Below are 23,617 nucleotides of genomic sequence, written 5' to 3' on the forward strand. Positions count from 1 at the left end.
AGAGGGAACGCGATAGCATAACGAGGGAAGGCGACGATTATTGCGAGGGAAAGTGGCATTATAGCGAGGGAACACTACAGTATAGGGAACGAGATGAGTATATTTTCACCATGACAATTAGCAGTTTCCGCGTTGACACCAGGGACTTGGTCGACAAACCGACCTGAGCACCTGGCCTGAGCCTATGTTAGAGTATAGAATTTTCGATTGTTGTAGGCTGAGACTGCTCTGGGGGACAGGGCCGTCATTCTCTAAGGGGATGAGCGTGCCCAGCACTACCAGTCTGCAGCAGGTGCCCCTATGATCTGTATCATCAGCTGATAAAACACAGGTTACACACTAAAGGTTTCCTCTGCCACAAGATGACAAGATTTACCATTGTGTATACGTCACATACTGTCTAATGTACCACATGAGTAATTGTATGTTTCAGAAATCGATATAAGGATCGAAATAATTTCAGATTTGCGGGTCCGAATTGCGTCTAAATGTAACACCTGTTACATTGAGCTTTACCTCGCTTCATTGTGATTTGCAGATTTAACGCGGCTTGTTATCCTCGTTGACGCGACCCGTGAAGATCCGGGGTAGAATAGGTCTTCAGCAAGCAATGCTTGCCGTAAAAGGCGACTATGCTTGTCGTAAAAGGCGACGAACGGGATCGGGTGGTCAGGCTCGCTGACTTGGTTGATGCATGTCATCGATCCCAATTGCATGGATCGATGTTCATGATGTAAATCACTGGATTGTCAGGTCCAGACTCGATTATTTACAGACCGCCGTCATATAGCTGGAATATTGCTGAGTGCGGCGTAAAACAACAAACAAACCAAACCAAAATCCTCGTCGACGCCATCGACGATTAATATGATATGATATATGACATTGAACGACATTTGAACGTTTTTAACAAAGCATCCCATTTCTCATTGTTTACGTTTCAATCCATGATTTATTCCCAGCTCGATCAATATTGACAGAATGATATGTTACAGGTGAGTGAGTGAGTGAGTATGGTTTTACGCCGCTTTTAGCAATATTCCAGCAATATCACGGCGGGGGACACCAGAAATGGGCTTCACACATTGTCCCCATGTCGGGAATCGAACCCGGGTCTTCGGCGTGACGAGCGAACGCTTTAACCACGAGGCTACCCGACCACCCCTGATATATTACAGGTAAAGAACAGATTATTAGCCTATAGCTATTGGATTTCTCTAAGAGACGCCTACTGTTTTGGCTATTTGCCATGTGGTGAGCCGTTGCTCATCTATGGTCTTATTATGTCTTATATTATCAACATTTTTCTAAGTTTGTTTGTTGTTTAACGCCGCACTCAGCAGTATGTCTACTATATGACGGCGGTCTGTAAATAATCGAGTCTGGACCAGACAATCCAGTGATTGACATCATGAGCATCGCTCCACGCAACTGGGATACGGTGACATGCATCAACCAAGTCAGAGGCCTGACCACCCGATCCCATTAGTCGCCTCTTACGACAAGCATAGTCGCCTTTTACGACAAGCATGGGTTGATGAAGACCTATTCTACCCCGGATCTTCAAGGGTCGGATAAGATTGTGACTGTACCACATCAAGGTGTTACAGCAGTAAATCATTTCACGAGAACACAGGAGATGGAACAATTACTCCATCTTGCTATGCTAATATTAACCATACATTTATATCACCCACACATTATTGCAGCTCTCAAATATATAAATACTCAATCAAAACCTAAACAGTTCATAGTATGGTCTGATTGCCTTTCCCATCGTCAGGTATTTAGAATATCTCCTGCCAAAATCCACCTTTACAGGCAGTCATAGAATTTCATAACGATCTTGCCACTGGTCATCGTCTTTTGTTAGCCAGCCATGTTGGAATCGTTAGTGACACAGTTGCTGTTGCTGTTGCTGTTGCTAAACGCAGTACTCAACATATCTGTGACACCTTGTCTTATCCCTTACAGTGATAAATCGGTAAATAGAGAATCTCACCCGAGTGGATATCAAATATATCAACACGAGTTGATAAAAGTGGGAAAACTCCGAGGCTCGCCGAGGAATTTTTACACTTTTATCAACGAGTGTTGATATATTTGATATAAAAAAACACGAGGGTGAGATTTTATTTATCATCCAACATCATTCTTCCAACTTTTTCAGTTTGTAGACAGTAATTAGCAGTGTCTTAAGTGTAAAAAGTACTGCTTACAGCTTCAGTAGCAGAGCCATTAGTGATGTCAATTGATTGTGACGTCATGGTAACCAATGACGTAACAATGGTCTGCAAAGCATTGTGATGTAATTTCATTGCAGCGATCTACAGTGCAGATATCGCTTGATCTCACCCAAGCGATATCTCCTGTGGGAGCTAGTTTTGGACGATAATTAGATGTTACATCAGAGATCTTATCCAAAAGAAGTGGGAAACCAAGTAGGTATAAATACATTACATTAAATAACACCTACTTGGGTTGTCAGTCCAGGTTTGGAGAGGTCACAATACGACGAGGACAGTCAAGAAGGTATCAACAAATTACATGCAATAAAGCCAACTATCCAACTACTTTCCACCTACTTCAGTTGTCAGTCCAGGGCCCACTTGCACAAAGCGATCTTAACGCTACGACCATTGTAAGCCTATGTTAAAGTATGGGAGTTACGATGATCTTAGCACTAAGATCGCTTTGTGCAAGTGGGCCCAGATCTGTAGAGGTCATTATCCGACGATGTCGTATCGGCCATTCAGGATATACACATGACTATTTATTGAAAGGCGAGGATCCATTTTGTATCCCTTGTGATGAAAGAATCACCGTCAAGCATGTCCTGCTTGACTGTGTTGATTTTACCGTCACAAGGGATAAATATTTCTAATCATCATCTACTAACGATCTTTTTAATAGTATTTAATTCTCGTTTAATCAATAGTTTGTTAAAGGAAATAAAGTTGTTTGAAAATTTTGGTATGTTTTGAAAATATAAATGTTTTAAAATTGGTAGATTGAATTCGCAACTGAGATTTTTGTGACTGTATCATCGAAGGGGGTTAAAGTACTGTAAAAGTATTGTCCCCCCCGAGAGGGTACATAGGTTCCGCATCATTCAAAGTAAAAGTAGGCCTACCACATTTTTAATCGAAGTATATTCGTTAGTTTTAATTAATGGTTAAATTACTGTATTGTTTCCTCATAATTTATTCTTTAATATGTTCTCAACTAGTTTTTAAATTGAATCTGTGATATTCTAGTTACTGTACATGTACTGTCCATCGATGACAGGATTATATTTTTTAAATATATGTATTTTTAATGTATAATTTTGTCTCGTCACGATATTGCTGAAATATTGCCGATGTGACGTTAAAATTTTACTCACTCTCATAATACGACGATGTCGTATTGGCCATGCTAGATATACACAGTCATAAATATGTATTGAAAGGTGATGCTCTTCCATTTTGTACAGACCCGTGAAGATTCCGGGGTAGAATAGGTCTTCAGCAACCCATGCTTGCCGTAAAAGGTGACTATGCTTGTCGTAAAAGGCGACTAACGGAAACGGGTGGTCAGGCTCGCTGACTTGTTTGATGCCTGTCATCGATCCCAATTTGGTGGAGCGATGCTCATGATATCAATCATTGAATTGTTTGGTCCAGACTCGATTATTTACAGACCGCTGAGTGCGGCGTTAAACAACCAACCAACCAACCAACCATTTTGTACACTTTCTGTACACCTTGAGAGTATCCAAGTCACGCATGTCACCACAAGGGATAATCATTTCAAAGCATCATCATTAATGGATCGTTTTAGCAAAAAAACAAACATACAACATTCCAACATCAACATATATGAATATTAACACTTAAAGTACTGTGTATCAAAGTAAATCTATATACGTTTGACTAGATAAAAGACTAACCCCTTTTCACAAGGTAACATTTAGATTATTTCAAACGATAGTAGCATAGCACATTTGGAAATGAAAGCATTACAAAAAAAGTGTTTCGTAAAGTCGATGGTACAAAATGTTTTTTAGAAAAGTATTTGTCGATTTCTGTTTATATTCGAGAGTTCTATTTCAGTTAAGTTGCATCACCATCTCGTCTACATATACCGATATAAATAATGCTGATGACGTCACTCTATTGTTCCAACCGTTTATTATGTCCGACGAACAGTTTTAGCCAAACACAAGTAGCTTAAACCCCATGACGTTGACAGGTACAGTCCTTCGCAAAGACTTTATTATAGCATTATGTAGCTGCCTATTTGTTACTCCATAAAATGAACTAACGATTGTTTTTCAAATTCAATGCCTTTGTCATGCATAATGTATCATGGAATCTCCCCACTCAGACATTTCCCAACAACTCCCTATAAGTGAGGGACACACCATATGAACATTCATTTATTTTATGGATTAGTATATGTTTACATTTTGCTTGCTTGGAGGATGGAATAAAAGCATACAAATGTTTTTTTGTTAATAATAACTAGTGGAGGAGATTGGAAAAGATTGAACATTAGTGACAGAAGAGACGGATCTCACAGGGTAACATTCAACATACTCATTACCTTGTAATCCTGTGTATGTGTTTCTAAACAGTTTCAAAGAACTGACAAAAATGGAAATGAATTAAAAGTTTAAAATATGGGAAGAAATTAGCATTTTCATAAAAATATTCTCCGTTTAATAAACAACAGTTGTTATTTTAGTTCTCGGGAACTACACAGGAACTACCCAGGAACTACACAGGAACTACTCAGGAACTACACAGGAACTACACAGGAACTACTCAGGAACTACACAGGAACTACACAGGAACTACTCAGGAACTACACAGGAACTACTCAGGAACTACACAGGAACTACACATGAACTACTCAGGAACTACACAGGAACTACTCAGGAACTACACAGGATCTACACAGGAACTACACAGGAACTACTCAGGAACTACTCAGGAACTACACAGGAACTACACAGGAACTACTCAGGAACTACACAGGAGCTACACAGGAACTACACAGGAACTACTCAGGAACTACACAGGAACTACTCAGGAACTACACAGGAACTACACAGGAACTTCTCAGGAACTACACAGGAACTACACAGGAACTACTCGGGAACTACACAGGAACTACACAGGAACTACACAGGAACTACACAGGAACTACTCAGGAGCTACACAGAATCTACACAGGAACTACTCAGGAACTACCCAGGAACTACACAGGAACTACACAGGAACTACTCAGGAACTACACAGGAACTACACAGGAACTACTCAGGAACTACACAGGAACTACACAGGAACTACTCAGTAACTACACAGGATCTACACAGGAACTACTCAGGAACTACACAGGAACTACACAGGAACTACTCAGGAACTACACAGGAACTACACAGGATCTACTCAGTAACTACACAGGATCTACACAGGAACTACTCAGGAACTACCCAGGAACTACTCAGTAACTACACAGGAACTACACAGGAACTACTCAGGAACTACACAGGAACTACACAGGAACTACACAGGAACTACTCAGGAACTACACAGGAACTACACAGGATCTACACAGGAACTACTCAGGAACTACACAGGAACTACACAGAATGCGCGCATGATTTCAAGTTCTTCGTCAAAGAATCCCTCAGAAATAATTTTTTGATTTTACATTTGTCTTGCATCTAAAGATATACCAAACACACAGTTACATGTGTTCAATCATTCTGCATAATTCTGCATGTCCCGGTGTGCTTTAAATTGCATCTGAAATATATGTAATATATGGGGAAATATGTGTTAACCATTACGCAACGAGTTCACAATTATTTTAGCTATGCCCGTTTGCGCTAAGACGGAACCCAGTCGCAAAAATGTCAATGAGGGGGGCATGAGTTGCTATTCGGCTTGTCCCGGAATAACACGAGTTGGTCACGAATGGAAAGCTGTTAAGTACAATCAGTCCCCGATTAAGGGATTAAAAGCTCATTCAATTTCTTCATCATTACCTTCTGTACAATTATGTATGCAATATTATGTTACTTAACTAACCTAATTGATAATGTCAGTGACTGACTGCAAACGGCATGTTTTGGTGCAACCCAATCAGTGTTCCAACTCGGATGTATCATACAACACTTTAATGTTTCACCCTCGTGATCTCACGTGAAAAAATTTCAGGGCACAACCATCAGCTAATACACAACACGTCCTGCTTGGGGTAATTATTTCAAAGCGCAGCATTAATAGCTCTTTTTAGAACAATAACAAACAATCACTTAATCGTTGTTTTTAAAAAAAGAAATTGAAGTTGTTCACAATTTTTTATTGAAATGTTTTGTATAAGTTAAAGGACTTGGTAGATATTAAATTGGTAGAATAAATTTGTAACTAAGATTGTCGTGGTTGTTCCTGCGAAGTGCGATAAAGTACCGTAAAACAATTGTTTCCCTGATAGTGTACATGAGTCCACATCATTCAAGCTATTTTTATTGCTACCACATTTTTAATCGTGGTATATTTGTACATCACATATTAATTGTTGACTAAACGTCTTATCAGTCAGCTCAGCAATAGACGAGACGTAAGCCCTAACAGGGTACCATGTAAGTATTGTAAGTCTCCATAGTCTCTCGTAAGGTGGTCTCTTCTGAGATGCTGGCTATTTATTGTCTACAGCCTGAGTTTAATGCTGTGTCGTTGATTACTGCCCTCTGGTGGCGGACTTTTAGAAAACAACTGTATCACTTTGCCTAGTCAAAATGTTGCTGAAATTTTGTCAACGTGACTTTTTTAAACTCACTCACTCACTCACTCAACACAATATTTATGTTCGATGGTTTCACCGAAGAGATAAACGTCCAGCTGCTTGACAGCTAATAATCAGGACGAATCTGGGATTCGAACCGCGATCAGCAGATCCTGGAACGGCCAAATAATACAACACTCCAGTGCGAGATGCCTCTCTGTAGGCCACAGGGCTGTCGGGTCTATCAACTTCTCCTGTTTCCCCAGCTGGAATAACGCTATGCATATGCCTTGTCATTTCGATTGCCAATATCAGCTCGTCAGGATAAGTATATACTGATACTTTAGTAAAGGTAGAGCAGGAGGACAAGGTGTCTCATCGTGGAAATGGCTGTGTTAAAGTCAGAGACGATTAGACACAGGGGTCGTGTGCTCTAACCTATTTGACTAAATTGCAACTGGTCTGTGGCATTTGATGGACTAACTGGCTGATTTTCTGATAAAAGAGTGTACAGAGTTGGTTTTGCATTATTGCGCTGATCGATGTGCTTGGTGTAGTGGATAGAGCGTCTGCCGATGGTCGGTGGTTCTCGGAAACGCCTCGAAAGGCTTCAAAAGATTGCGCTTGTTGTTACCCTGCCTGGCCCTGACATAAAGAGGATAAAACAAGGACTAGACGGCTATCCACAAAACAAATTGCGGTAAATTAATACCTAGTGTTTGTTCAGACGTCGGTACAGGGGCACAGGTGGCCCAGTCGTCTAAGGCGCCGCGATTCGCTGTGCAGAGTTGCGTCCCTTGGGCACGCCAGAAACCTATGATTGTTGGTTCGAATCCCAGTTCGCCCCGATTAATTTTATAGGTTTGTCAGCACCATACCCGTGATCGTGGGTTTCACGGAAGTGGTAAACGTCTGAGACCTGCATCACTTCGGGCTTTCTTCCCACATTAAGCTGACACGCCGCGAAATAACTGGAATACTGTTAAAAGCGGCGTTAAACCCAACTCACTCACTCACCCAGACGTCGATACACTCACAGGGCTCCGACTCCCTATCTTCCCCTGTGTTAAGGTGCAGGTCAACGATATGATACAACTGAAATACGATTTACCCTCGTGGGGATTCCGGGTTAGAATTGGACCGCAGCAACCTAATGGATCGCAAGGTCAGTCTGAGTGGCTTGGTTGATTGCGTTTAATCCGGATGCAATGCTTGACATTGCGCTCCGTTCGGTCATCAGGCGACATATGACTCCAACAGGACAAAATGGCGTCTGTCAAACACACCGTTCAGTATATCATGGTGACATCTCGATAAGTGTACGCAATCTATATCATCCATTTACTAGCTTGTTCACGACCCAGAATCCACCCAAGTGTCGTGAAGGCGGGTTGCGATGTCAGGTCAGCTTCAGACTCAAGGCCTTTTTGTCACGATAACGTCTTGCTTCGCGTGATTAGCGACAGTTAGAATCGCCAGATCGCTCCCGAACCAGACTATGAATGTTCATTGCCGCCTTTAAGATATAGAGTGTTGGGATAGGTACATATATTCTAACGCGAGTTACGGTGACGTTGGAACAACTCCACATACCTATACATATATCATATTTTTTTTGGCCAAATTGACGTTGGGCGATGTCCTAAGGTATGTCCCCATGCACTTTCCATTACTTGATGAAATGTAAACTGTTTTGTTTCATAACTAGACATCAAGTTACACAATCATCACGATATATACGAAAGCGATGCAACTAAAATCCGTGGATCCTGGCAACCTGAAAGGGGCGTAACTCTGTTACACGAAATCCCGGGTTCAGCAATTCAATAAAGCGTACTCATTAATATGTCGCTGTGTCAGTGAGATGTATACTTCTAGTGTGTAATTTGATTTTCCTTTCCCAGACATTATTTCGTTATTTATTTACAATCATTTATAATTATTGAATGATTTCACTTTCTTTTTGTGTTTCCTTCAGAAGAAGCAGACTGGTTTAAAACGTCAGTTTTTGTAAACTGTTTTCATATGTGATCAAAATGTTTTCTGTTCATGACTGACCTTGTTATCTTGTAATATCTTTTGAACTACAAATTGCTATTGTCACTCATAATTTCTTAACTTCTTGATACTTGGTCGTAGGCGAGTCAGTACTTTGCATCAATCTTGTGAATAAAATTGTCAGATGTTAATTCATATGCCAAAAAGGTACTATATTCTGCAAACCACTTTGGTACGTTTCCATTGATTTATTGATAATGTCTGATAACACTTACAAAGTTACCATTATTATCTACGTCTATATATATATATATGACGCAGTGATGTGAAAACCCATTACGATCGGAAGTGTATATTCTAATGCTTGGACCAATAATATATATATATATACTGGAGCAAGGGAACGAATGTAAACAATAACATATGGTACGTTGTGTTTAAAATGTGACATGTGTTTGATAGGAGTTTGTGTTTTACTGGTGATGTGTGTTTGATAGGAGTTTATATTTTTTTAAGGTGGTGTGCGTTTGATAGGTGTGTGTGTGTGTGTGTGTGTGTGTGTGTGTGTGTGTGTGTGTGTGTGTGTGTGTGTGTGTGTGTGTGTGTGTGTGTGTTTAAAATGTGGTGTGTGTATGATAGGAGTGTATTTTTTAAGGTGGTGTGTGTTTGCTAGGATAGTCTGTTTAAAAGGTGGTGTGCGTTTAATTAACGTTTATGTTTTTAAGGTAATGTGTGTTTGATAGGAATTTGTGTTTAAAAGGTGGCGTGTGTTTAAAAAGAGTTTATATTTTTAAGGTGGTGTGTGTTTGATAGAAGATTATGTTTAAAAGGTGGTGTGTGTTTGATAGCAGGTTGTGTTTAAAAAGTGGTGTGTGTTTGATAGCAGGTTGTGTTTAAAAGGTGGTGTGTGTTTGATAGCAGGTTGTGTTTAAAAGGTGGTGTGTGTTTGAAAGAAGATTATGTTTAAAAGGTGGTGTGTGTTTGATAGAAGATTATGTTTAAAGGATGGTGTGTGTTTGATAGCAGGTTGTGTTTGATGTATGTTTGAAAGGAGACTCTGTTTAAATGATGACATGTGCTTGACAGGAGGTTGTGTGTAAAAAGTTGCGAACGTTTTGACAGGGGGCTGTGTTTAAAAGATTACATGTGGTTAAAGGTGACTGTGTCTTAAAGGTGTTATGTGCTTAACAAGAGATTGTGTTTAAAAGATGACATGTGCTTGAGAGAAGACTGTGTTAAAAAGGTGGCATGTGCTTGACAGGAGGTTGTGTTTAAAAGGTGGCATGTGCTTGACAGGAGGTTGTATTTAAAAGGTGGCGTATTCTTGACAGTAGACTGTGTTTAAAAGGTAACGTGTTTGATAGGAAATTGTTTAGGCAAGGTAGAGTGTGTCATGGCGGGTGACACCGTTAGGGCATGGCATGCTTTCCCTTTTCGCAAACATCTCGTGTTATCACTGAATTTCAGTGATCCATTCATATAATATCCTCTGCTAATTTGTCTTTTACGCCAGATGGAATCTGTTTCGACGGATAATCGAGACTGGTTATTCTCTTGCCTTGACGTTTTTTTATTTGACAGGACATTTCGTATAAAAATTAACAAGTGTGAAAGATTTCGTAAAAATAACTCTACGTATTAAAGAGATATCGTATTAAAGGTGGGGCGGTCGGGTAGCCTAGTGGTTAAAGCGTTAGCTCGTCACGCCGAAGACCCGGGTTCGATTCCCGACAAGGGTACAATGTGTGAAGCCCAGTTTTGGCGTTGTCCCCCGCCGTGATATTGCTGGAATATTGCTAAAAGCGGCGTAAAACCGAACTCACTCACTCACTCGTAATAAAGGTAGCATGTGTTTGTCGGGAGATTTCGAGCAAAACCAGATAAATCAATTCCACTCACTGGCTCATGTTTTCTACGAGTTATTAATTTTGAACGCTACAGTAAATAATTCTCTGTTATACACATGTAATTTAAGTCAGCAGAGTGCGTGCTTGGAGCAAGACTTCCTGCACATTTCTTTTTTAAGTTCCGATAACAAGTCAAGTCGTAAGGAACATTATGACCATATTTGTTTCAATCAGGTTCTCGATGTAGCTGGAAAGAACATCAAAAGTGCAGTGATTAGGGTAATTATGTGGATTAATAGCTTCTTTGAGTTATCAATTCTGAGAGTTATTGTCATCAGACGATATCCGTCAGTGACCTGATCATTTTGTGTTGGCGTTAGTTAGTGTTATTACATTCGTTGAAATAGGTTTCCCGAAGGCTTAATACCATGTGATGTTTATTCTGTAGTAAGACGTTAAATAGACTGCAGCTTTTCAATGAATAATAGCTGAAGTGTCTTATATTTATAATATATAATTACCACTAGCCTTTCTTAAGAACATATCAGGTTCTGTCATTGAAGGTTTGCACATGAATACTTATTATGACTTCAGAGGCTTCGATCTGATTCTACCGATGTTTCTGGCTTTGTTTGTGTTCAGTATTCACGTTTTCCGTATACTTTGATCTTTATTTTGTATTCTAGGAAGCCATCACCTGAAACGGGGATCTAACAAAAACAAGGGGTTTTCGCTGTATTGTCAAGGCAATATTTAGATTTAACGTCTTTAGAAAATATGTCTCTGTGCCAGGCAACAAACACTTACCTTTTATACAAATTGTGTGAGTAGCGGGTTCTACCGGTAGGGCAGGACAGGCTTACTCTTTAGGATAATACCCTGTGGTTACGGGGGATCTTACAAATACAAGGGTTTTTCGCTGTATTGTCAAGGCAATATTTAGATTCATCGTCTTTAGAAGATATATATTCTGTGCCAGGCAACAAACACTTACCTTTTATACAAATTGTGTGAGGAGCGGGTTCTACCGGTAGGGCAGGACAGGCTTACTCTTTTGGATAACACCCTGTGTTGTCATGGTTGATTTTCAGTGATCCATTCATATACCGCATCTTGTATATGACCCACGGGAGGTCGGTGGTTGATCATCGGCGCTTCCACCAATACACGTAAAGAGATTACTTCTTCTTATCCTGCCTGGCGCTCGGCATTAAGGAGGTAAAAGAAGGACTGGTGAGCTCGGAGTCAGTATAATGTGTCTGAATTGGTTATCTGACACTATGAAATTGGCTTCAGTCCGGACTAGTACAAGAAGATACATGCCCGTCTCTATATAAAGTCACCGTGTGATGATCTTGAACGCGACATTAAACCCCATTGTCCCGCTACTACTACTACTACTACTACTACTACTACTACTACTACTACTACTACTACTACTACTATAACTGACCCGTGAAGGTCCTGGGGGGAATAGGTCTTCAACCCACGCTTGTCGTAAAAGACGACTAAACCAACAAACCACCACCACCAACAAGAACAACAACTACTACTACTACTACTACTATTGCTGTTGCTGCTATTATACCCACTGCACCTACTACTACTACTACTACTACTACTACTACTACTACTACTACTACTACTACTGCTACAAAATATTATGGAAATCGGCAAAGAGTTTCAAGGAAAACGGGCAGCTTTGAATGAAACACTTTTCTGTTAGTTGATTTCTCCCCAATCAGCAATATTCCAGCTCTATCACGGGGTCTTTTAATAATGGTGTTGGCCAGACATACCATTGCTTGGTATTATGAGTAAATCCGACGCCGTCCGGATACGATACGCATACACGCCATTATCCATTAACCGAGATTGACCGCCCAGTCCTAACGAGACGGTTCAGTATTCTGATGACCTATTCCAAACTTGTACCAACGGCGATCTTTGACCAGCACGGTCGGACTCATGTAATTAAGATCATCGGAGTCACTCAGGTTTTATGTGAGTAGCTTGTGATGCCCTCTCATTATCGCATCTCATTATTGCCGGTAGTACTAGTGAGTGTGTGAGTTGGGTTTAACGCCGCTTTTAACAGTATTCCAGTTACATCACGGCGTGTCAGCTTAATGTGGGAGGAAAGCCCGAAGTGATGCAGGTCTCAGACGTTTACCACTTCGGTGAAACCCACGAGCACGGGTATGGTGCTGACAAACCTAGAAACATAATCGGGGCGAACCGGGATCATAGGTTTCTGGCGTGCCCAAGGGACGCAACTCTGCACAGCGAATCGCGTCGCCTTAGACGACTGGGCCACCCGTGCCCCCGCCGGTAGTACTAACTGACACTGGTGTGTTTCAAATACGATTCATCACATGGTCTAAAAAGCGTCTTGACTATTGTTCTGTGCTGCCTAAAAAAAACAGACAATTAAATACCAAGTTTCCCGTGCTCACTTAATTCCGCGTTGATTTGCTAGTGTTACAGTCATCGGTTCCGTCTGTTCTCTATGAGGAAGCATGCCATTAATCTTAACTGTCTTATCCCCGCCACAGAGATTGCAATGGGTTGTTCTCACCAGTCTCAAGTGTAAGCAATATACTTGTGTGGACGAAGGTGAATGTATTACTTGCTCAAATGATCTACAGTAAACTACGTTTATAACGAACACGTTTGTAACGAACTGACGGATGTAACGAACTTACTTTTTGTCCCGAATATTTGCTCTGGTTATTCTGTATATATGCATATAACGAAATACGGCTACAACGAACTAAAATTAGTGGTCCCTTTGAGTTCGTTATAACCGTAGTTTACTGTATTTTCATTTTTCAAAGACGAAAGACACAGTGATCCATTACTATTGTCGTTAATCCACATAAATATATACAAGAAAATGCTTCTCAGTTGTAAAATAGAACGTTGTTGTTTATAACACAGGCCAAAACACCCACCGTTATTTGTTCTGATGAAACATCGGATAAGAAATATAATAACACGTCCCATTTTAATTCTGGAAACCCAAAAGTCCAGAAACTCTACGGTCTTTGCCCAGTCTCGGTTAAAGGTATTTACAAAATTAAACATGCCGTTTTCATGGGAACATACCAAGGAAGAAAAAATGAAAAAAAAATTGTTTAAAAACTCAATATTTAGACTATGTCGCCCATGGGCCTGCCCATGGGCGAAGTTTGGCCCATGGGCCTGCCCATGGGCGAAGTCTGGCCCATGGGTAGGCCCATGGGCAGGCCCATGGGCGAGAATATGTTCCTTTACTTAAAACTCATGTTTTTGTTTCGCAAATACATTTAATGTATTCATTCAAGTATCATGACACAAAATTAAACTCATTTTAACTTAATTCGACGATTTTATAGCGATATTGAAATATTTCGCCCATGGGCGAGAAAAAGGTTTGGCCCATGGGCGAGTATATGTTCCTTTACTTAAAACTCATGATTTTGTTTCGCAAATACATTAAATGTATTCATTGAAGTATCATGACACAAAATTAAACTCATTTTAACTTAATTCAACGATTTTATAGCGATATTGAAATATTTCGCCCATGGGCGAAAAAAAGGTTTGGCCCATGGGTAGGCCCATGGGTAGGCCCATGGGCAGGCCCATGGGCGAGAATATGTTCCTTTACTTAAAACTCATGTTTTTGTTTCGCAAATACATTTAATGTATTCATTCAAGTATCATGACAGAAAATTTAACTCATTTTAACTTAATTCAACGATTTTATAGCGATCTTGAAATATTTCGCCCATGGGCGAGAAAAAGGGTTTGGCCCATGGGCGAGTATATGTGCCTTTACTCAAAACACATGGTTTTTTTTCGCAAATACATTAAATGTATTTATTGAAGTATCATGACACAAAATTTAACTAATTTTTACTTAATTCAACTATTTTACGGCGTTATTAAAATATTTCGTCCATGTTTACGTCAGTCCCTTTCAAGCATCAACTAACTGTTTGCAAAGTATATTGTATCATGTGAATTATACTTTATATTATATCATTACATTACTATTTAAAAAGGGCATTTGGTTGGATGTTTCCTTTAGTTCTACAAATTTCACCTGTTTTACATATTGTAGCGATCTTTAATGAACCCGGCCTTACCTCTCAAAACGTTTTGACAGTTTATCATACGAATTCATGTGCGTGTTCTCCAATTCATTGGAGTTATTTTCCACAACATTAAATTTTAGTTAGTTTCTATTTCATTTCCCATTTAATGTCCCGTTGATACATCACACTGGGCAATTACGTGACACCAGGTATGCAATATACAGGTACGCGTGCGCGTATTTTAATGAAAAAAACTATTCGTCTTTTATTGCATAACGTTTGGCTGAATATCTTACATTCTAACGAAATCTCGAAATAATTATTTAATTACATGCGGTTTCGAACTGACCAGTGGGAATTATGTTTCAATGCGATTGAGGAAAACGTGAGTGAATATTGTGACACTAAAGCAACTTTTAACTGCATTGTCACTCTTGGTATGAAAATGGTAACAGTTCAGAAAAAACAACAGCCTCCTTATGATAATTCTCATTAGTACGTTGTATCTAATTACAGTGTCGGCCTTATTTACAGGTGATTCTACAATACCTGCTCTCGGTCAATTACGATCTACCACACCACGCGTGAATAAACAGTTATGCAGGTGTTGCTGTGGGCAAATACCTAGCCTGAAAATGTTTATTTTTTTTAGGATACATGTTTTACAAATGTTCGTTGATATGTGGATATATTAAGCACAAAGACAAAAAAATGTTTATGAAAGATGAATTAGTGCCTTGATATATTCATCGAGATGTGTATTATCGTTTAAGGGGGTCATTCAATAAACGTATGTTTGGAGGAGATATCAAAGGAGCCGCCCAATATACACAGTGTCGTCCGGTGAACTACCACCCCACCCTGTCCATTAGAGTTATATAATCGGTACACAAATATATTTGATGCGGTGTCAGTGCGGAAGGAGTTTGAATTACGTCCGCCAGTTGTCACAGAAATCCTCAAAGTATAGAAACAATAAACAAGGTCAATCCGTACTAATTACCTAGTGACGCACGTAACAACGACTGTCAATAGGGAAAATGGTGAAAACAAATTGAAATAGATTTTAATAAAACATTACTGTACTACATAACTCGCAAAAGCGGTGCCTAAAATTTTTGACCGTGTTATGTGTGTTGTAAACTGACGAATAGCAAGTAATTGTCATGCTGTACGCATGGTTCCATATACAAATTCAGTTATACAACCGGTATGAAACTGAGAACTGAGATACCAAGTACAACCTGCATTCACACACGGAAGCAATATACTTGTGTGTATGCCCTCTCCTCTAAAAAATGTATCACTAAAGTATTTGCATTGTAATAAATATAGTAATGATAAAACTTGGTAATTTGGTAGGTCTCCGACAGATATGATTTTCAGTTTTTTTACACCTTTGATTGATACGGATTACGTACCTGTAGTCTAGTCACTGTCTCTAATGTATCTGCTTGTTAGAAATTTCAAATGTCTTGTTATAACACTGTTCCTAAAATACGGCAGTTTCTTTTATCGGGTATAAATAGTTGATTCGTCTTGTCACGCAGTCATTTTTTACTTGATCGAATGATTTCCAAAAAAAATTACGGCAGAGAGTTTTGTATTTTATTATATTTTTAGAAGATTTTAGAAGATGCTTACATCACTGTATCTCAGAACGTAAAACTGATAACATTCAAACATGTAATTAGTACACAGTTAATTGTTACATATAATTTCCTGCATATTCCTTTTTGAACAAAAAGCCTACATGTATACTGATATCGGTGTCCACTGTTAAAAGGGTATTAGTGCAGTCAGCCATGGTAAATGGAGAGACAATAATAAGGTGATTAATTATAGTCTGTTGCAGAATATGCGGTATAAGTGTAGTCATTGATACATATACACATTACACATATACAGATGAAATACACGATATGATGCAGTGCAAGAACAAATTAAGATACGGTTTCTATTAAAAATAATTATACGATTTTGGATTTAATTAGCATGTTTAAATTTTCAGGCCAACACGGCTGAGATACAGCATCGGCATACTCAACTGGAGTTGTTTTCTGCCGGTCGTAAGTTCATTGTTTGACTGAGCACACTCGTGTCGGGGTTGCGATATTTTCTTCTCTTTGTTGGCAACCTGCCACCGGTCTGAATTTTGAGAAAGGTCTCAGCATGGGACTGTTAATTACTTGTAGATGTTGGGTGCGGTTAGGACCAAACTTTTTCAGCTCAGAGTGTTAGTGGTCCTGGAACCCATAGTGTCAAACAGGTTCTGCACAAAACGTCCATCAGATTCTATTGTTCAGCAACATTGTCACTGAATTTCAGAACTCTGGCATGATATAATAATCAAGGATTTCGAAGTGAACGAGGGGAAAGGCAGACGCACGTGGATTTACCCTCAGGTTATTATTGTCTGGAGTTCACATTTTGGGGCATTTCATATACTAATTGAACAGAGTTCACCTGCACATGTCCACTTTAGTTATACAGACTGTAACCAAAAATGCAATGAGCCGTAGCTCTTAATCCCTTATAACAACGGTAACAACAACCAGGGTGAGGACACAGTAAGGTTAAACCGTGTCCAACAGACAATCTGAGGTGGCTATCTCCCATCAAGTCAGCTCTGTTTTTAAGCGCATAGTTATGTTTTTACATATTGAAATAAAAGGAATGAAAAAAATTATATTTAACAAACCTACACATTACCAAATACAAAACTGTATAACCCTCTCTAGACTTCGTTCCAATTAACCTGGATCATTCAACTCGCTCGCGAAGGTCGTATGCGACTTTAAAGTGAATACGTCTACAGTGTACAAGTAACTTTTAACTGTATCATATATACTCATGATAAGCAATTATTTTCGTTCCTAATTCGAATGAGCACATTCTGAGGCTAAATCTGCAAAAGGACAGATAAAATATTTCTTTGTACAATGCAAACGATACAAACGTAGCGGCTGATAATAGAGACAATGATTTAATAATCTGCCATATATAAAGTGTTCTCGTTCAATCTATTGTACATATTGAAGTGATTGTAAAGTTTCAAGGAGTACTAAAATGTTGTGGTATTATGAATGTATTTAGAATATGAATAGCGAAAAACAGTCACCATATCGGATGTACATGTATAACTTGTCTTCCAACACCACGCTTGTGCCGAGGCCCATGGTCATAAAACTAATCGGTCCCATAAAAGGAGCAAATAGTTTCGCAGATACTTCTTGCTATGGTTCACTCACAATTGTCAGACGACCTAATCATCAGTCAGACCAGTCAAGTGTGACCAGCGTACCTGCCTGGTTTTGGCTCCTAATTACTGAACTGCCCAATACTTTCATACTGTGGGCAAAGTAAGCGGCCTCGTTGAGTGATACAGACTAACCAGATTATGATTGTGTTTGTAAGTGCGTTTAATCTGTGTCGGGTTGCAGTTGTTTTATTAGTCAAGACTACGGGTAGTTTTTTCAATGAAACCTTTTAGCCGTTGAGTTTGTTTTGCATTCATTTCATTAAATACATTGTTAGGTAGAATAATAACACGTTATACGGATAAAACATCTCCCTAATCTGAGTATAATCTCACATGTACTCTAAGTACCGTACTATATTACTTTGCGGAGACACTGAGTATAATTTTTTAGTTGGCATTGTATGCTGTCTGAATGACTTTACACAAATCCCTGCATTCAATAGACCCGTGAAGATCTTCAACAAACCATTCTTGGCGTAAAAGGGCGACAGCGCTTGTCGTAAGAAGCGACTACCGGGATCGGGTGGTCAGGCTCGCTGACTTGGTTGATGCATGTCATCGTATCCCAATTGCGTGGATCGATGCACATGATGTCAATCACTGGATTGTCTGGTCAAGACTCGATTATTTACAGACCGCCGTCATACAGCTGAAATATTACTAAGTGTGGCGTTATACAACTAACAAACAAACAAAACACAAAAAGAGAAAGTGTATGAGTACTAAAACTTGCAATAGATATGCCTACCATACGTACACACATGTGTCCCATTCGACAGTCTACAACACACGAATAACTGTCAAACAAGTTTGGGTACCCTTTCTGTTCAGGCAAGTTATTTAGTTCGATAATTTTATATTAAAATCCTTTTCAATTTGTTTTCATCCTTTTTCCCTATTCCATGCATGTTTATGTTGCTACATCTTATTGCTCATGTTTCCAAGTATTGTAAAACACTTTAATGTTTCTCCTTCTTAATCTAACGTTATAATATTTCCGGTCATTGCCATCATCTAATACACAAGAGATGATACCAAGACATATTTTATTCGGTTTTATGGTCTATGCGGTCTTACAATTGATTTTATTAGTCTTTAAATCTTATGTCTAGTAAATATTTTCACAAACAGGGCTGTTAACTGATATAAGGAATGTAACATCCAGTTGAGGACTGAATACGACGTACGTTAGTCTGGTAACGACATTTCTACAATTAATATTTTGAATAAGCCGTTAATACGCCAGTTGTGACAGGGATGATGGTATGGTAGATGTAGCAGACATATTGACAGCCGTTGTTACGCGAGTCACTAGGTTATTAGTACGGCATTGGCTTTGTTGATTGGTACTATACTTTCTGTGGCCACTGGCGGACGTAATTCAAACTCCTTCCACACTGACATCGCACCAAATATATTTGTGTACCGATTACATAACTCTTACTGACAGGGTAGGGTGGTAGTTCACGCGAAACGGACGACACTGCGTATATTGAGCGGCTCCTTTGATATCGCCTCACAACATACTTTTAATGAATGACCAATTAAACGATGATACACATCAGGATCGCGGAGAGAATACAAGCTTCGTTCGCGTTGAATATATATATCAAGGCACAAATTCATCTTTCATAAACTTTTTGTGTCTTGGTGTTTAATATATCCACATATCAACGAAAATATGTAATACATGTATCCACAAAAATTAAACATGTACAGGCTAGGTATTTGCCCACAGCAACACCTGCATAACTGTTTATTCACGCGTGGTGTGGCAGATTGTAATTGACCGACAACAAGTATTGTAGAATCACCTGTAAATAAGGCCGAAACTGTAATTAGACACAACGTACTAATGAGAATATGAGAATTATCATAAGAAGGCTGTTACGTTTTTCTTAACTATTACCATTTTCATACCAAGAGTGACAATGCAGTTAAAAGTTGCTTTAGTGTCACAATATTCACTCACGTTTTCCTCAATCGCATTGAAACATAATTCCTACTGGTCAGTTCGACACTGCTTGTAATTAAATAATTATTTCGAGATTTCGTTAGAATGTAAGATATTCAGCCAAACGTTATGCAATAAAAGACGAATAGTTTCTTTCCATTAAAATACGCGCACGCGTACCTGTCACGTAATTGCCCAGTGTGATGTATCAACGGGTCATAAAATGGGAAATGAAATAGAAACTAACTAAAATTTAATGTTGTACACGCACATGAATTCGTATGATAAACTGCCAAAACGTTTTGAGAGATAAGGCCGGGTTCATTAAAGATGTTGGGTGCGGTTAGGACCAAACTTTTTCAGCTCAGAGTGTTAGTGGTCCTGGAACCCATAGTGTCAAACAGGTTCTGCAAAATACGTCAATCAGATTCTACTGTTCAACAGCATTGTCACTGAATTTCAGAACTCTGGCATGATATAATAATCAAGGATTTCGAAGGCAAAACCTTTTCTCGCCCATGGGCGAAATATTTCAATAAATCTGTAAAATAGCTGAATTGAGTAAAATTGTGTTACATTATGTGCCATGAAAATAGTTAGAACTCCTGCATGTATTTACGAAACAAAAACATAAGTTTTAAGTAAAGGAACATATTCTCGCCCATGGGCCAAACCCTTTTCTCGCCCATGGGCGAAATATTTCAATATCGTTATAAAATCGTTGAATTAAGTTAAAATGAGTTAAATTTTGTGTCATGATACTTAAATAAATACATTTAATGTATTCGCGAAACAAAAACATGAGTTTTAAGTAAAGGAACATATTCTCGCCCATGGACCTGCCCATGGGCCTACCCATGGGCCTACCCATGGGCCAAACCCTTTTTCTCGCCCATGGGCGAAATATTTCAAGATCGCTATAAAATCGTTGAATTAAGTTAAAATGAGTTAAATTTTGTGTCATGATACTTCAATAAATACATTTAATGTATTTGCGAAACAAAATCATGAGTTTTAAGTACAGGAACATATACTCGCCCATGGGCCAAACCTTTTCCTCGCCCATGGGCGAAATATTTCAATATCACTATAAAATCGTTGAATTAAGTTAAAATGAGTTAAATTTTGTGTCATGATACTTAAATGAATACATTAAATGTATTTGCGAAACAAAAACATGAGTTTTAAGTAAAGGAACATATTCTCGCCCATGGGCCTGCCCATGGGCCTACCCATGGGCCTTCCCATGGGCCAAACCTTTTTCTCGCCCATGGGCGAAATATTTCAATATCGCTATAAAATCGTTGAATTAAGTTAAAATAAGTTAAATTTTGTGTCATGATACTTCAATAAATACATTTAATGTATTTGCGAAACAAAATCATGAGTTTTAAGTACAGGAACATATTCTCGCCCATGGGCGAAATATTTCAATATCGCTATAAAATCGTTGAATTAAGTTAAAATGAGTTAAATTTTGTGTCATGATACTTCAATAAATACATTTAATGTATTTGCGAAACAAAATCATGAGTTTTAAGTAAAGGAACATATTCTCGCCAAATGGCCAAACCTTTTTCTCGCCCATGGGCGAAATATTTCAATATCGCTATAAAATCGTTGAATTAAGTTAAAATGAGTTAAATATTGTGTCATGATACTTGAATGAATACATTAAATGTATTTGCGAATCAAAAACATGAGTTTTAAGTAAAGGAACATATTCTCGCCCATGGGCCTGCCCATGGGCCTACCCATGGGCCAGACTTCGCCCATGGGCAGGCCCATGGGCCAGACTTCGCCCATGGGCAGGCCCATGGGCGACATAGTCTAAATATTGAGTTTTTAAACAATTTTTTTTTCATTTTTTCTTCCTTGGTATGTTCCCATGAAAACGGCATGTTTAATTTTGTAAATACCTTTAACCGAGACTGGGCAAAGAGCGTAGAGTTTCTGGACTTTTGGGTTTCCAGAATTAAAATGGGACGTGTTTAATCTAATTTTTAACACATTATTATTCCCCATCTGAAATTATAGCGCGGTATCAGCCGGAAAATAACTCACGATACCCTATCCTAGGTGGAGCCTCCGGTAGCGTGTTAAAGAGGAGTCACCACAAGACACGTGAAGTAAAAGCGACGTGGACACTGCGGTCTCTAGAGTGAGTGAGTTTGTTTTAAAAGTAATCCAGTTGTATCACGGCGTGACAGCTAAATGAAACAGGAAAGCCTGAAGTGATGCAGATCTCATACGTTTTTAACCTTGCTCTAGATACAGCAGCATATTAACCGAATGAAAACAATGTCTCTTAACATTTCTGTCGTTTCGCTCGTCCACGTAACTGTTCTTACCATTTCATGTTAGCAGTACGACCAAACAAACAATCTCCATATTTGTGAAAAATAGAAACTGGTTCCACGGAAGTAAATCTCAGTTTAAACTGTTAACAAAGACAGCCAACACAAGTTAGTGTCAGACTTGAAAGTCTGAACATGATACTCAGCAGTGCCTTGAGTCATCCCATCGTCCTATCCATCATCCTATTGCTGGCTGATTCCACTTCTCTATGCTCATTAACGCTTCGCAGTGATCGTGCCATTTGATATCCACTAAGGCCTGCAACCTCTGACAGCAGATCATCTTCTTTACAACGCCTGACACATCGACTACATTGACCCACTCTGCACAGCGGAGGCCTTTATAGACCTCTGATAACATAATACATCTAAATGAATTTGAAAGCTGGGAGAGCTGCCAAATACCCTGCGAAACATCGCTGCCTATCATTACCACAAACTCGACACCACAATTGCTATATTCAATTTGTCAACACCCAGCTCCATCATTTGGTTTCCACGCGCCTCCATTGGCTTCTCCATCTCTTTAAGCCTGCTTTTTTGTTACATTTATACACTGGTCCCAGCCTGTTCTTTTCACTCATGCTGTGCCACCTCTCAAGGGAAGCTGCATCATGCCGCTGTTGTATCAAGCAGGGGGATTGTGTCAAGGATGCTTGAAGCTATGGTCAGTGTCGTGAGATGCGAGAGTGAGTGAGTGAGTTGGGTTTAACGCCGCTTTTAACAGTATTCCAGTTATATCACGGCGTGTCAGCTTAATGTGGGAGGAAAGCCCGAACTGATGCAGGTCTCAGACGTTTACCACTTCGGTGAAACCCACGAGCACGGGTATGGTGAGGACAAACCTAGAAACATAATCGGGGCGAACCGGGATTCGAACCAACAATCATAGGTTTCTGGCGTGCCCAAGGGACGCAACTCTGCACAGCGAATCGCGGCGCCTTAGACGACTGGGCCACCCGTGCCCTCTTCAGATGCGAGGGGAAGCTCTTTTTTCTGATAGGGGCGGGCGTTCGCTCGTCACGCCGAAGACACGGGTTCGATTCCCGACATGGGTACAATGTGTGAAGCCCATTTCTGGTGTCCCCCGCCGTGATATTGCTGGAATATTGCTAAAAGCGGCGTAAAACCATTCTAACTCACCCTTTTCTGATGGTTGTCCTGTAGACGTCAGGCAGGTCAATGTCGGCCCGACGTTGTAGAAGGACCGGGAAGTCGTCAGATGTAACTGACGTTGCAAAACGTAGGAATACGTTCGACAGTCTCATCTCCTTCTGAGGCACACGACCCGTGAAGATCCCGGGGTAGAATAGGTCTTCAGCAACCAATGCTTGCCGTAA

The 23,617-nt window shown here is 39.6% G+C and overlaps 1 protein-coding gene across 1 annotated transcript; it reads left to right on the forward strand.

Moving 5' to 3' along the window:
* The first annotated feature begins 4,220 nt into the window (after positions 1-4,220).
* On the forward strand, positions 4,221-8,791 carry LOC125372726. The gene is made up of 3 exons (XM_048383213.1): positions 4,221-4,233; positions 4,729-5,663; positions 8,756-8,791. The coding sequence occupies exons 1-3, from the start codon at positions 4,221-4,223 to the stop codon at positions 8,789-8,791; spliced, it is 984 nt and encodes a 327-aa protein (XP_048239170.1).
* Positions 8,792-23,617: the final 14,826 nt, after the last annotated feature.

The sequence above is a fragment of the Haliotis rufescens genome, unplaced genomic scaffold (genome assembly GCF_023055435.1).
Source record: "Haliotis rufescens isolate VD_foot unplaced genomic scaffold, xgHalRufe1.0.p SCAF_46, whole genome shotgun sequence".
Lineage (NCBI taxonomy): Eukaryota > Metazoa > Mollusca > Gastropoda > Lepetellida > Haliotidae > Haliotis > Haliotis rufescens.